Source organism: Bos mutus, chromosome 25 (assembly GCF_027580195.1).
Source record: "Bos mutus isolate GX-2022 chromosome 25, NWIPB_WYAK_1.1, whole genome shotgun sequence".
Lineage (NCBI taxonomy): Eukaryota > Metazoa > Chordata > Mammalia > Artiodactyla > Bovidae > Bos > Bos mutus.
In genome coordinates this window covers 22,636,608-22,649,718 of record NC_091641.1, presented here as the reverse complement: position 1 = coordinate 22,649,718, position 13,111 = coordinate 22,636,608, and the positions used below count along the sequence as shown (strand labels likewise).

The 13,111-nt window shown below is 38.4% G+C and overlaps 1 protein-coding gene across 1 annotated transcript in view; it reads left to right on the top strand.

Annotated features, from left to right (window-relative positions):
- Positions 1-11,891, top strand: part of LOC102264932 (phospholipid-transporting ATPase ABCA3) — a 214,901-nt gene extending 203,010 nt beyond the window's left edge. The window contains exons 24-28 of the mRNA XM_070362575.1: positions 2,968-3,155; positions 4,088-4,258; positions 4,718-4,908; positions 11,298-11,371; positions 11,757-11,891. Coding sequence (XP_070218676.1) covers positions 2,968-3,155; positions 4,088-4,258; positions 4,718-4,908; positions 11,298-11,371; positions 11,757-11,891 — 759 coding nt within the window. The remainder of the gene's footprint in view (positions 1-2,967; positions 3,156-4,087; positions 4,259-4,717; positions 4,909-11,297; positions 11,372-11,756) is intronic.
- The last annotated feature ends 1,220 nt before the right edge of the window (positions 11,892-13,111 follow it).

Genomic DNA, 13,111 nt, shown 5'->3' with positions numbered 1-13,111 from the left:
TCTGACATTTTGCTGTTAGTTTTCTATATGCCTTACTGCTTTTTTGTTCTTCACTTCCTACATTATGTTCTCTTGTGTTAGGTCACTTATATTTTGTAGTAACATGTTTAAATTCCTTACGTATATCCTTTTATGCATATTCTATAGCTATTTTTCATTGTGGTTACTGTGTTGATTATATTTAACATCTAAAGTTATAACACTAATTGTATTTATAGCAGCATAACTTCAATAACAATTATTTTGCTTCTTTATAGTTCTGTCTCTACCCATTTTTTGCTGATGTCACAAAATTATATCTTTATACATTGTGTGAACAATGAATTAGTCTTTCATGTGCATGCATGCTAAGTTGCTTCAGTTGTGTCTGACTCTTTGTGACCCCATGGACTGTAGCCCAGCAGGCTCCTCTGTCCATGGAATTGCCCAGGCAAGAATACTGGAGTGGGTTGCCATGCCCTTCTCCAGGGGATCATTCCAACCCAGAGTCTTTTACAATGATATGTAGAAAATAAAATGTGAATTTACAAAACAAAGTTTTGTAATTGTAGTTATAATTACTATTATACTAGTAATTTAAATATATATTGATCTCAAACCATGTAGAAAAAAATGAGTTATAAATTTGTGTTATATTAGCTCTTATTAATAGTAATTGCTATATATTTACCTTAATTGAAATATTTATTCTTTCATATTGCCTTGAGTTACACCTTGATGTCCTGTAATTTTACCCTGCAAAACACCCTGTACCATTTCTTGGAGAGCAGATCTAACAGTAACAGATTCCCTCAGTCTTTATTAATCTGTGAATGCCTTAATTTTTCCCTTACTTTTGAAAGGTAATTTTCCCAGATATAGGATTTCTGTTGACAGTTTTTTAAAAGCACTTTGAGTATATTTGGCCCACTGCCTTCTGACCTCCAAAATTTCTGATGGGAAATCTGTTCATGATCTTATTGAGGATTCCATGTATATGATTGGTCTCATTTCTTTTACAGATTTCATGATTCTTTTTTTGTCTATGGTTTTGGAAAGCTTGATTTTAATGTGTCTTGGTGTGGTTCTCTTTGAATTCATCTCTTTTTAATTTCATTGATCTTCTTGGATGTCTGTATTCAAATGTGAGAAGTTTTAGTATCGTTTATTCAAATATTCTCTCTGTCCTTTTCTTACTCTCTTCTTCAGGAGACCTACAGTGGCTATGTTCATCCACTTAATGGCTTCAAATGTACCTTAGGCTCAATCTACTGCTCTTTAATGCTTTTTGTTTTCTTTTTCATGTTCCATTGTCATAGCTTTGTCTGCTGATTATTCTGCCTACTCTAATCTGCCTTTGAATCCTTTTAGTGAATTTCTCATTTCAATTAGTTGTTGTACTTAACAATGCTAAAATTTATTTTAGTTTCTGTTTATAGTTTCTCTTTATTGATACTTCCATTTTGTTCATAAATAATTTTCTTGACTTTCTCCACATCTTTTTTTAATTCCTTGAACACCTTTAAGATAGTCACTTTAAAGTATCTGTCTAGTAGATTTACATCAGGTTTTTTTTTTTTTAGGGGTAGTGCCTGATTATTTATTTATTTTTAGATGGCTCATGCTTTCTTGTTGGTCTGCACCTCTACAATCAGAAGTAGCAATAAACAATTAGAGCACAGATGCCCTTTATTTGGAGGACAGAATCTTGTTTGCTCATCCTGTCTCCCCCTAGCGATGTAAAAGCTGCTTCAAGAACATATGCACTGAGATGACCCAGAGGGATGGTATGGGGAGGGAGGAGGGAGGGGGGTTCAGGATGGGGAACACATGTATACCTGTGGTGGATTCATGTTGATGTATGGCAAAACCAATACAATATTGTAAAGTAATTAACCTCCAATTAAAATAAATAAATTTATATTTTAAAATAATAATAAAAAAAAGAACATATGCACAAATGTGGCTTGGTGTGGGGGTGGAGGATGGTAGACACTAGTATGCTAACAGCTGAAACTGACTGCAATTAACCACAATTTACAGTCCAAATCTTCCCCTAGGAATTTGCAAGCTTTCAGTAGACTACAGAGTCCCAAAATAATTTTATTAGACAGAGATAAATTCTTGGTGCTCCCTACTCAGCTATCTTCCCAGAATTCTTTGAATCTGTTTTTCACAAATATGTTATTATGTTAATAATTTAATCATTGATTTACACTCATTTGTTACTCTGTTGTTTAAAGTGGCCTATATCCCATAGGTTCAAAATATTCTGCAAGATAAATTGAGCTTTTCAGCCCATGAATTAAGGATGTAGTCTTAGAAATTCATTTTGAAATATGAAAAATATTGAAGTTTCTAAAATATTTGTTTTATTATTGATTTTTACTTTAATTCCATGTTGTCAGATATTTTCTCTGAATATTATAAAATTTTTATAATATGTTCAGACTTCTTTTATGACTAATATATGACTAAAATAAGAGCTAGGATCCCAATTCTGCTCATTTGCAACTTAGATGATTCTCACAAAGTAATATTGCATATAACAGAGAGACTCCATTTATCATCACTACCAAAAAGTCGGATATCACTGAGCCTAGACTAGCCCAGGCACTCCTTCTATGGCAGTCTTGGATTATGCAATCCTGAAATCCCTTGGGACTAAACTAATGAAGATTTATTAGAGAAAATAAGATACCAAAGTTCAAAAATAGCCATCCAGTTATCAATGCTGGACATCACACTATTGATTTAGATCTCTTTTACTTTTTAGAGTTGTCAAAGTTTTAATTTTAATACATGACAATAGCTTACAACAGCAATGACTTTGTAATCACTGGGAAAGAAGTTATTTACTAAAGCTCTGGGTTATAACCTTCTTAGAGGCATGGGCTGGAAAGTGTCAGGTCTTCTATGTTATTTGTGTATACTATATGCTCAGTGAGATATAGTTGACTTATGTCCATCGTTGTTCTTTTATTTTAGGTAAGATCAAAAATTGGTTATTGCCCACAATTTGATGCCTTGCTGGATTACATGACTGCTCGAGAAATAATGGTCATGTATGCCAGATTGTGGGGGATTCCTGAGACCAAAATTAACAATTATGTAAAGAAGTCAATGGAAGCACTGAATCTGGAATCCTATGCTGACAAGTATATTTACACTTACAGGTGAGATATTATACTGATGCTCTCATTGCAGCTAATATTGAGGAGCCTTCTGCTGATTCTGATCTTTGGAATCAGTGCCCACAATCTAGCCAGAGTTCCACTGACAAACAGAAGCAATGACTGGGAAATAATCTACTGCCTTGCCAGTAGTGGGATATCAGCAATAAAGCAGACCTAATTAGGCGTGCTGTGATGCATGGGGTCACAAAGAGTCAGACACAACTGAGCAACTGAACTGAACTGAATTAGTATCACAATTTTCCCTTGCAGAGATGAAACACAATCCTGGTTCAATCGCAAATGTAGTCATTGAATTTATAATGAATTATAAATGAAAGCATCTCTCTCTCTTATTCTCTGTTGTTCTTTGTCTCTCAAGGACCATGTGAAATTCTTTGTATTGGCTTGGTAAATATATTGTTTATATATCTGGGAATCTAAAGGAACTCTGGTAGACAAAAGTCACTTTTCTACATTTCAAATGAAAATGACTTGATTTATATATTTGCATTTGGATCTGATGCCTTGGCTGCGTGCATGCGTGTCCCACTCGTTGTTACCCTATGGACTGTAGCCCACCAGACTCCTCTGTCCATGAGGTTCTCCAGGCAAGAATACTGGAGTGGGTTGCCATGTCCTCCTCCAGGGGATCTTCCCGACCTGGGGATCAAACCCATGTCTCTTAAATCTCATGCATTGGCAAGCAGTTCTTTATCACTAGTGCCACATGGGAACCCCAATGCCTTGGTTGAATGACATGCAGTCAGCATTTTTAATATCTTGGATGTTTCCTATGACTCAGCATTTTGGAAATAATTTAATTGTTTCCTGTCAATAATGGATATACATTAAATATATGTTTTTAATGTATTCAATTACTGACACATATACCCATCTGTTTCTGCTTTCTCTCTCCTTCCTTAACTATGAAGTGGAGGAAACAAACGTAGACTGAGTACTGCTATTGCTCTCATGGGAAAGCCCTCAGTCATCTTCCTAGATGAACCATCAACTGGTATGGACCCAGTAGCCCGGCGCCTACTCTGGAATGCAGTGACACAGACACGTGAAAGTGGCAAAGCAATCATCATAACATCCCACAGGTGCAGCTCACTGGGAGGCTCGGTTAAGGGTTAGAAGAGTTATAATCGTATGACCTATGGGAAGGAGTTTTCATTGAGAGGAGAGGGCAGGAAGTTCAGGAACTGTTCCACTTGAGGATTTGGTCTTTTAGTACTTTTAAAAAAATTAAAGTGCAGTTGATTTACAATATTATATTAGTTTCAAGTGTGCAACTTAGTGATTCAATATTTTTATAGATTATACTCCATTTAAAGTTAGTAAAAATATTGGCTATATTCCATGTGCTGTACATTATATCCTGTAGATTATTTTACGACTTTGAGTTTGAAAATATCTCCATTTGCCATGATGTTGATGAGGGGCAGATAAAACTTCCGTTTTCAGAGAGGGTCGCAAAATACTGGCTATTTGAACTATAGAATATCTTCTGATAGAGATTTTTTAAAGCTCCACATCATTTTGGTGTTTTGTTCTACTAGTATGGAGGAATGCGATGCTCTTTGTACTAAGCTGGCCATCATGGTGAAGGGAAAGTTTGTGTGCCTGGGCAGCCCTCAGCATCTCAAGAACAAATTTGGCAATGTTTACATCCTAAAAGTCAAGATCAATATTGATGAAAATAAGGACAAATTAGAGCACTTTAAAACTTTTGTTGAAACAGCTTTTCCAGGTAAACTTGGTTGGTTGGGTTAGCTTTGATATAGATGTGTTAAACCATATTTATTGTTCTCACCTTCCATATGCTGTGTATCTCCAGTAACTATTTCTTGTGAATTATTGATATTAATTGCCCTTCCATGTTGAATTATTTTTGGAATGCTTGTTCTTTTAAACTTTTTATGTTTGGTTATGCTCAGAAGTTTACACAAAGAACAGAAATATTCACCAATATCTTGGTGTATATTAACTAGTAAGGTAGTTGTGACATTAGAGCTGTCCATATGACCTATATACCTAAAATCATGTTTGAACATAATTCTCAATTTTTAGTAAATAGAACCTGTATTAGTTTACTAGGGCTGCTATAATAAGATACCACAGACTGACTGGCATAAAGGCAGAAATTTATTTTCTCAGAGTTCTGAGATTAGAAGTTCAGTATTAAGATTTCAGGAGGTCTGGTTTCTCCTGAGGGCTCTCTTTTTGGCCCGCAAATGGCCTCCTTCTCTCTCTGTGTCATCAGACAGCTTTTTTTCTGTGTGTATCCATGCCTGGTGTCTCTTACTCTCCTTATAAGGACATCAGTCACAGTAGATCCAGGTATCACCCTTATGATCTCACTTATCATTAATTACTTCCTTAAAAGACATATGACCAAACACAAGCAACTGGGGTTAGGGCTTCAGCAAATGAATTTGGTGGGGGTGGGAGTGGGGGATGGGAAATGACACAATTCTTTCCATAATATCACTCATGAAAAGTTTTAAGGTTTTTTACCTCACACTGAATATATAACTGTGGTCTTTTGCTGTCCCAGTCAGGATATGAAACTGAAATTCAAACAAGAACCGCTAAGCTTTCTTCTCCTTAAGCATTTTTTTGACTATATGGTACAATGCCAGAGACAGCAATTATTTCTTTCTATCTCTTATCTTTCCTTCCTAAATATAAAGAAGAAACATGGTATTAATATAAAGAAACATTTATTAATTCTGCTTTTTCATCTTAGTTTCCATTCTGCTATGCTGAGCAAAATATCACAGATATCCCCCTTGTGTGTCAGGCTGAGGAGTTGGAAGTTTATCTTCCAAGCAATAGAAAACAGCCTAATTGATTACACAGTAAGAATGGAGAGCAGAAAATAAAAAGAAATAGAAGGTAGAGCAGATCTGGGGGAACAGATGTATGGGAAATAGAACTATCTCAGTGTTGTTATTAATAGTCTATTAAGAAGTTTAATACTCATTTATGCATTCATTCAGCAAATATTTCTGAGATATAGTGCCTACATCACTACAAAGAAAAGCTGTGAACAGAAAGTCTCATTTGCTGTGTGCTGTCCTAACAACTTTCTCTAGGACAAGTCTTAAAGAAGAGACACTAAACATCAGAGACCTATAATTGAGGATGTGGACACAAAAGCTTTAATAGAAATGTGGGTTTGAGGAACATTTTCAACTGAAGGTGGCTGTTCCTTGCATTATTATATTTGCATCCACCTGTGCCATGACATAAATAAAATATTTAAATCAATGATATTCACATTATACCTGCCAGCAATTGAATGGAAAATAAGTTATGGAATAATCATATACCAGATTACCACTGTGCAGAAGGGGAGATGAATGAAATAACTATATATAACAGCATGAGTCAAACTTATAATATTGAGAATCATATAAAGATGGCAACATAGGTCATTCCCAACATCAGTTGGGAAAATCATATTCATAAGAAGACCAACTAGTAACTATCTGTAGACAAGACACCATTATGAAAATCCCAGAACCTGGAGGTAAGGTTGAAGCAACCTCCTGGGCAATAGAAACCAAGAGAGCTATGAGAAGGGTAAGAGGAGAAGCTATACACTGACTGTATCAACCCTCCCTTAGACCTGCAGTTTCTCCACTTTGGAAAAGAGGGTCAGTGGTGTTCATCAGGTCCCCCAGGGTTGCAGAATGCTTCTTCAGAGGCCCAGTTGGGTCTTAACTCTCAAGGGTCACTGGGTGAACCTGTGAGACTTTACCACTGGAGACTACGGAAAGACAGAGAAGAGGGCTGGTGCTTCAACCACTAAGCACTCCGATCTTAGCAAAACCACATTCTTTCTTGCAGCAGCATTGGAGTAGAGTTCCAGGCCAATGGCTCTGCTCATCTGCAAAGCTGAATTGGTGGCCATGTCTGGTGTGAGAGCTTGGAGGGTACTTCTACCATATTTGAGTTCCTAGCCAATTAGCTGTACCAGGGGTAGAGTCATTCTATAGCCCTGCTGACTAGAGAAGTAGATTCAAAGCCCCTGACCATCTGCTGAGTATAGCCTCTAGTTTCCTCCAACCAGGAAACCTGGCCAGAGAATTTAGGAAGAACCATGGAACCCAACCTATAGCTGCACTTTGGCCTTATCTGACCAAAGAGCTCAAAGGGCAGGTCTGCCTGATGTGGGTCCCCAGCCAACAAACCCTATCAGCTATGGGGCCTGTTCCATGGCCCTATCTAGGAAGAGAAGCAAATTCACAGCTCTACCCAACAGCTGAGTATAGCTTCCAACTCACCTGACCAAGAAGCCTGGCCAGTGAATTTGGGCATCTGTTAAGCCCATTCTACAGACATGCTTGGTTGGGAGCCAAACCAACAGTCTTGCCCAACGGTTAAGTATAGCCTCTGGCCTTACATCACCATGATGGCCTTGGATGGCCTTGGAATCTAGCCTATGATATTGCCCACCTGCAGAGCCCAAATTATAGCTTTGCTCAATTGCTGAACACAGCATATGGATTTGCTCATGTAAAAAGTCCAGTCAGTGACTCTGCTCATTCATAGCATAACCTAGGGCCTGACTTGAAGACAGAGACCAGACAGTGACCCTGTCTGACCACAGAGTACAGTCTCGAGCCCATACAACTGTGGAATATAACTGGCGGCCCTCTTGAAAGTAGCCCAGCCTGTAGCCTTAGCCAGCAATGAAGCACAACCAACAGCCTACTAGACTGTGAAGGCTAGCCTACAGTCCTACCCAACTTTGAGTGCAGTTTACTTTCCAGTATAATCATGAGCACAGCGTGAAGCCTCATCTAACTATAAAGCCCTGTCTGTGGCTCCACCTGAATGTAGAGACCAGAAATTGGCACCATCCAGTCAAGGAGCACAATATGAACCCTTCCCCCAAGAGCAATTGTGTCCACCCCATATGTAGCCTTGCCCAATCATGGAGTCAAAGAATGGTCCTACCCTGCCAGGGAGCACAGCCTGTACCTCAATAGGCCAGAGGTGATTACAGATCTCAGTTAATGTTACCACTAGACTGTGAAGTAATAGCCTGTAGTCATAAGTCTTGCCCATCCAGGGAGCCTATCCAGCCGCCATGCATGAACAGCTCAGCTGGAAGGTCAGTTCAGCCACAGAAATCAGACAGCAGCCCTGCCCATCCACCCACCTTCAACCTCAGATCACAGGCAGTGTACTTGCCCAAGCCAAGACCCTGTTAGCATGACTGCCTGCCCCTGGATGCTGCCACACAAATGGTCCAAACCTCTAGCTGAGCTGATGAGTGAAGGTGTGTCCCTGCTGAAGTGAGTCTGTAAACTCTACAAGAGGAGACTACTTATCAAAAGTGGATACAAACTCAAGGAATCAAGGACCACAGAGAGTCAGGTATATATAACACTACCCAAAGAAACTAATGAAACTCCTTAAAGAAATGGAGATCTATGGGCTGTCTGCCAAGGAATTTAGAACAATCCTTTTAAAGATGTTTAATGAACTATATGAACACACAGACAACCAAGTGAAATTAGTTGTACAATGCAAAAAGAAAATGAAAAATACAACAAGAAGAAAAAATAGGCACCATAAAAAAGCCCAAACAGAAATCCTAGAACTGAAAATATAATGACTAAACTGAAAAATTCAGCAGATTCAACCAATCAGAAGAAAGAATTAGTGAACTATGAGATAGGTCATTTGAAATTATCCAATCGGAGATGCAAAAAGAATGAAGAGTGATTAAAAGATGAAGTAAGCTGACAAAATTTACAGGGCACTATAACAGAAACAATTTATATTTTATGGAAATCCCAGAAGGAGAAGAAAAAAGGACTGAAAGTCTATTTAAAGAAATAATAGCTGAAAATTTCCCAAACTTTGGGAGGGATATGGATTTTCAGATTCATGAAGCCCAAAGAACTCCAAATAGTTGAACCAGAAAGGGGCTAAAGAATATTGTAATAAATTTGTCAAAAGTCAAAGACAAAAAGCAGGAGAAAAGTATTTTGTCAAACAAGGGAACCCCATTAACCTATCAGCAGATGTCTCAGTGGAAAATTTTCAAGCTGAGAGAAATTGAAAATATATATTCAAAATACTGAAAGAAAAAATGTCAACCAACAGTACTATAACTGGAAGAGCTATCCTTCAGATGAAGCCCAGGAAAAGATGAAGCCTGTTTAAGTTTATTAAATTCTCCAATCAAAAGACAGACATTAGTCAAATGGATAAAAACACATGGACCCATAAATTTTGTCCATAGAGTTAGCTGGAGTCCCAAACTCTCTGAATATGGAGGAAGTCATTTTCTTCTTTCTTTTCATTAAGAAAATGTTTTCCAGAGGCCTCACACTGAACCCATTCCAGTTTAAGTTGGACCTAGTCTGACTCTGAATTGGAGAAGGAAGTGGCAACCCACTCCAGTGTTTTTGCCTGGAGAATCCCAGGGACGGCGGCGCCTGGTGGGCTGCCGTCTATGGGGTCGCACAGAGTCGGACACGACTGAAGCGACTCAGCAGCAGCAGCAGCAGCAGCAGCCTGACTCTGAACCCAGTTTGGTTGTTGACAGAGAGCTAATGATGTTTAAGTCAGATCCAGTCCAACTCCATACCCAGTCAGGTTAAAAAAGGAAAAAAACAGAAACCTCAAATCAAGTTACAGAGCTCTTGACAGAAAAGCTAGGAACTCGGATATCCAAGAGGGACTTACTTAATACCTTCAGGTCCAGTGAGAAAGTAGTGAAAACGAAAGGCTCAGCGAGTACCTACATCTGGTTGCACTTTGCTTATAGAGCCATTGGGCATCCTTTTGGATCCCACTTTACTTCCCTGGTGGCTCAGACAGTAAAGAATCTGCCTGCAGTGCAGGAGACCAGACTGATTCCTGTGTCAGGAAGATCCCCTAGAGAAGGGAATGGCAATTCATTCCTGTATTCTTGCCTGGAGAATTCCATGGATAGCGGAGCCTAGCAGGCTACAGTTCAAGGGGTCACAAAGAATCAGACATGTCTGAGCAACTGACATTTTCACTTTTTTCACTTTCACTTTGATGTCAGAACTACTCATCTGATGCATATCAAAAATTTTCAAGAGTTTATCAGAGTGTACATTGATTCTAATTGGGCATCACCAAACCAAAGGTGGTTAGGAGGTCTCCACAGACAGGAATTAGGGGAGAGATGTTTATAGAGAAGACATGGGAAAAAGTAAGGAAATATTTGATTTGCTAGAGCTTAAGCAGTTGCCTTATTTGGGGAAACATAGTTGGCTCTTTGTGATTGGTTGTTCTTAGAGTTGATTTCCTCAGATTCAAGTACATTTGCTTTGGCTTAGGTTTTTATTTCCTTACATAGACTATCAAGGAATTAGAGCCACCTCAGTCTAATGGCTTCCTAGTTTGATTATATTAACATATTTAAAATATTTAAAATCTCAATTAATTTGCTGCTGCTGCTAAGTCGCTTCAGTCGTGTCCAACTCTGTGCGACCCCATAGACGGCAGCCCACCAGGCTCCTCTAAATTTTAATAACTTACAAAATACAATGATAAGCATAAACAAATATGTTTGTTCTAAATCTGGAAAGTATACCACTTCTTCCCCCAATTTGCACCAGAGGATTCTTATTCACTTAAAAAAGAACATACAGCCTGACTTTGGTGGTTTATATGTATGATTTCCTCTTTAACCTAGCATAGGATCATAAGAATAGCAAGAAAGCCTCTTCTCTCTTCCCCAGGAAACATGCTGTACATACATGTTCATAAAGCCAGAATGAAAATCCCACCCATTTATATTCTCAGCCCTATGTTCAGGGATTACATCTTACAGCATTAGAATTTTGGAAGGCTCAAGTTTCATCCTTTAGACATGTGAGTTGACAACATTTTGTGCCTGAAAGTCTGTCCTCAATAATTCCTAAAAATCCATAAAACAAAGCCTATTACACCAGGAATAAATCTGCTGAAGAAATTAACTGTATCATGTAAAGAGGTAGGCTTTTGGATTACATCCCTTTTTTTACTAGCCATATCTATTTATGCCTCTGTTATACATATAATTAAGCTGATGTATCAGTATTTTGACATTTAAAAAGCAATATGCAAAATTACGTATCTATCCTATCTTTTCTTTCTTAGGTAGTGAATTAAAAGATGAGAATCGAGGGATCATTAACTACTATGTTCCCAGCAAGAACAATAGCTGGGGAAAGGTGAATGTAGAAACCATGCCCTTCTGATATTAATATGTTAAGAGAAAACTAAAGCATTTGGGATTTGGTCTTATGAAATGGGCTATAGGAGGAGTAGAGACTTTAGGTTACTTTCAATGGTCCAAGGAATTAATTTTAATTAAGTCAGATTTCCACCTTTAAGTCCCATTTTTTGTCTATATCCATCAACAGAATGGAGACAGAGACCTGCTTCTTCTCAAATTCTCAGTGATGTCTGTTATCTCATCCCCCGCCCTTTTGTATCTTTTGTCCCCCACCATTAACTTGGCAGCAGTTGGAGGAAGTGTAGGAGAGGCTCATCGGGGTGGTGGGCTGGAAAGGAGGACTGAAATGGTAACTGTACTTTATGTTGTTGCTGTTAAAGATGTTTGGTATTTTGGAGGAAGCTAAAGAAGAATTCAATTTAGAAGACTATTCCATCAGTCAGATAACACTGGAACAAGTCTTCCTGACTTTTGCTGGCAGTCAGAACCCAGAAGTTGAGAAAAAAGAGTCTTGAGACTCACTTGCAACTAGTAATCCTACGCGTTCCTTAGACTACTCTCTACTACACTTGGATACAGAGAAGGGCATCCCTGTGAGTGTATATCTTGGTATAAATATATTTATGTAATAAAGAGTTCTTCAAAGGAAACATATGTTCCTTCTTCATAGACTTACAGTAGTGGCTTGTGATTCTAGTATGTGCAAATCTAAAGATATTTAGTGAAATTTCTATTTTCTCTCCTAGAAATATGAAACAACATCATTTATCAGAGTGGGGACAAGGGCCTTGTCCTGAGTATTTTGAATATCTGAAAAGAAACATTCAGAAATGATGGAGCTGTCAGAATGGTACAGCCTAGAGAGCAATGGTTTTACATTTTAGCAGTTGATTTATAGATAAGAAGAAGATAAAGCCTGGAACAAAAATCACCTTTTTCATAGATAAAAACACACACAAATAGACACACCAATTTTCTGCCAAAAGAGTCCATTTAAATTAATATCAAAGTTTATGGGGGTAAATTGTGTATTTCCAAAACTCAAGCCAACATTCTACGTTTGTAAAAGGATATTTGCACTAAGGGGCTTTCCAAGTTTCCCTAGAGATAAAGAACCTGCCTGCCAATGTAGGAGACATAAAAGACATGGGTTCGCTCCCTGGGTCAGGAAGATCCCTTGGAGGAGGGTACGGCAACCCACTTCAGTATTCATGCCTGGAGCATCCTGTGGACAGAGGACCCTGGTGGGCTACGGTCCATAGCGTCGCAAAGAGTGGGACACAACTGAAGGGACTGAGCACACACAAATGCATTTGCAATAAGAACATTTAGAGTTCAAGAAAGGAAGCAGACCATTCTTAAAGAAGTGTCCTTTCTTTTCTATTCTTGGCATACCTCTTATTTAGAAAGAAAGAAAGAAAGAAGGCGAAATGAGGTGTAGAGAGAGGGAGATAGCATATTCTAATTCATGTTTAGGCAGTTGGAGTTCCCCCATAAGCAACATGAGAAATCTAATCACTTCTGCAGAATCACAGGCAGATGAATAGAGAAGTAGGATGATCCTCCTCAAACTGCAAGATAGAGTCAGTGAAGCTGTTCTATTGCGGAGTGCATGGAGGTGCAGGGCTTTTTTTTTTACTCTTCAGTTGAATTTGTGACTGTATTGTTTCTGTTTTATGTTTTGGTTTTTTGGCCCCAGGCATGTGGGATTTTAGCTCCCAGACCAGTGATCAAA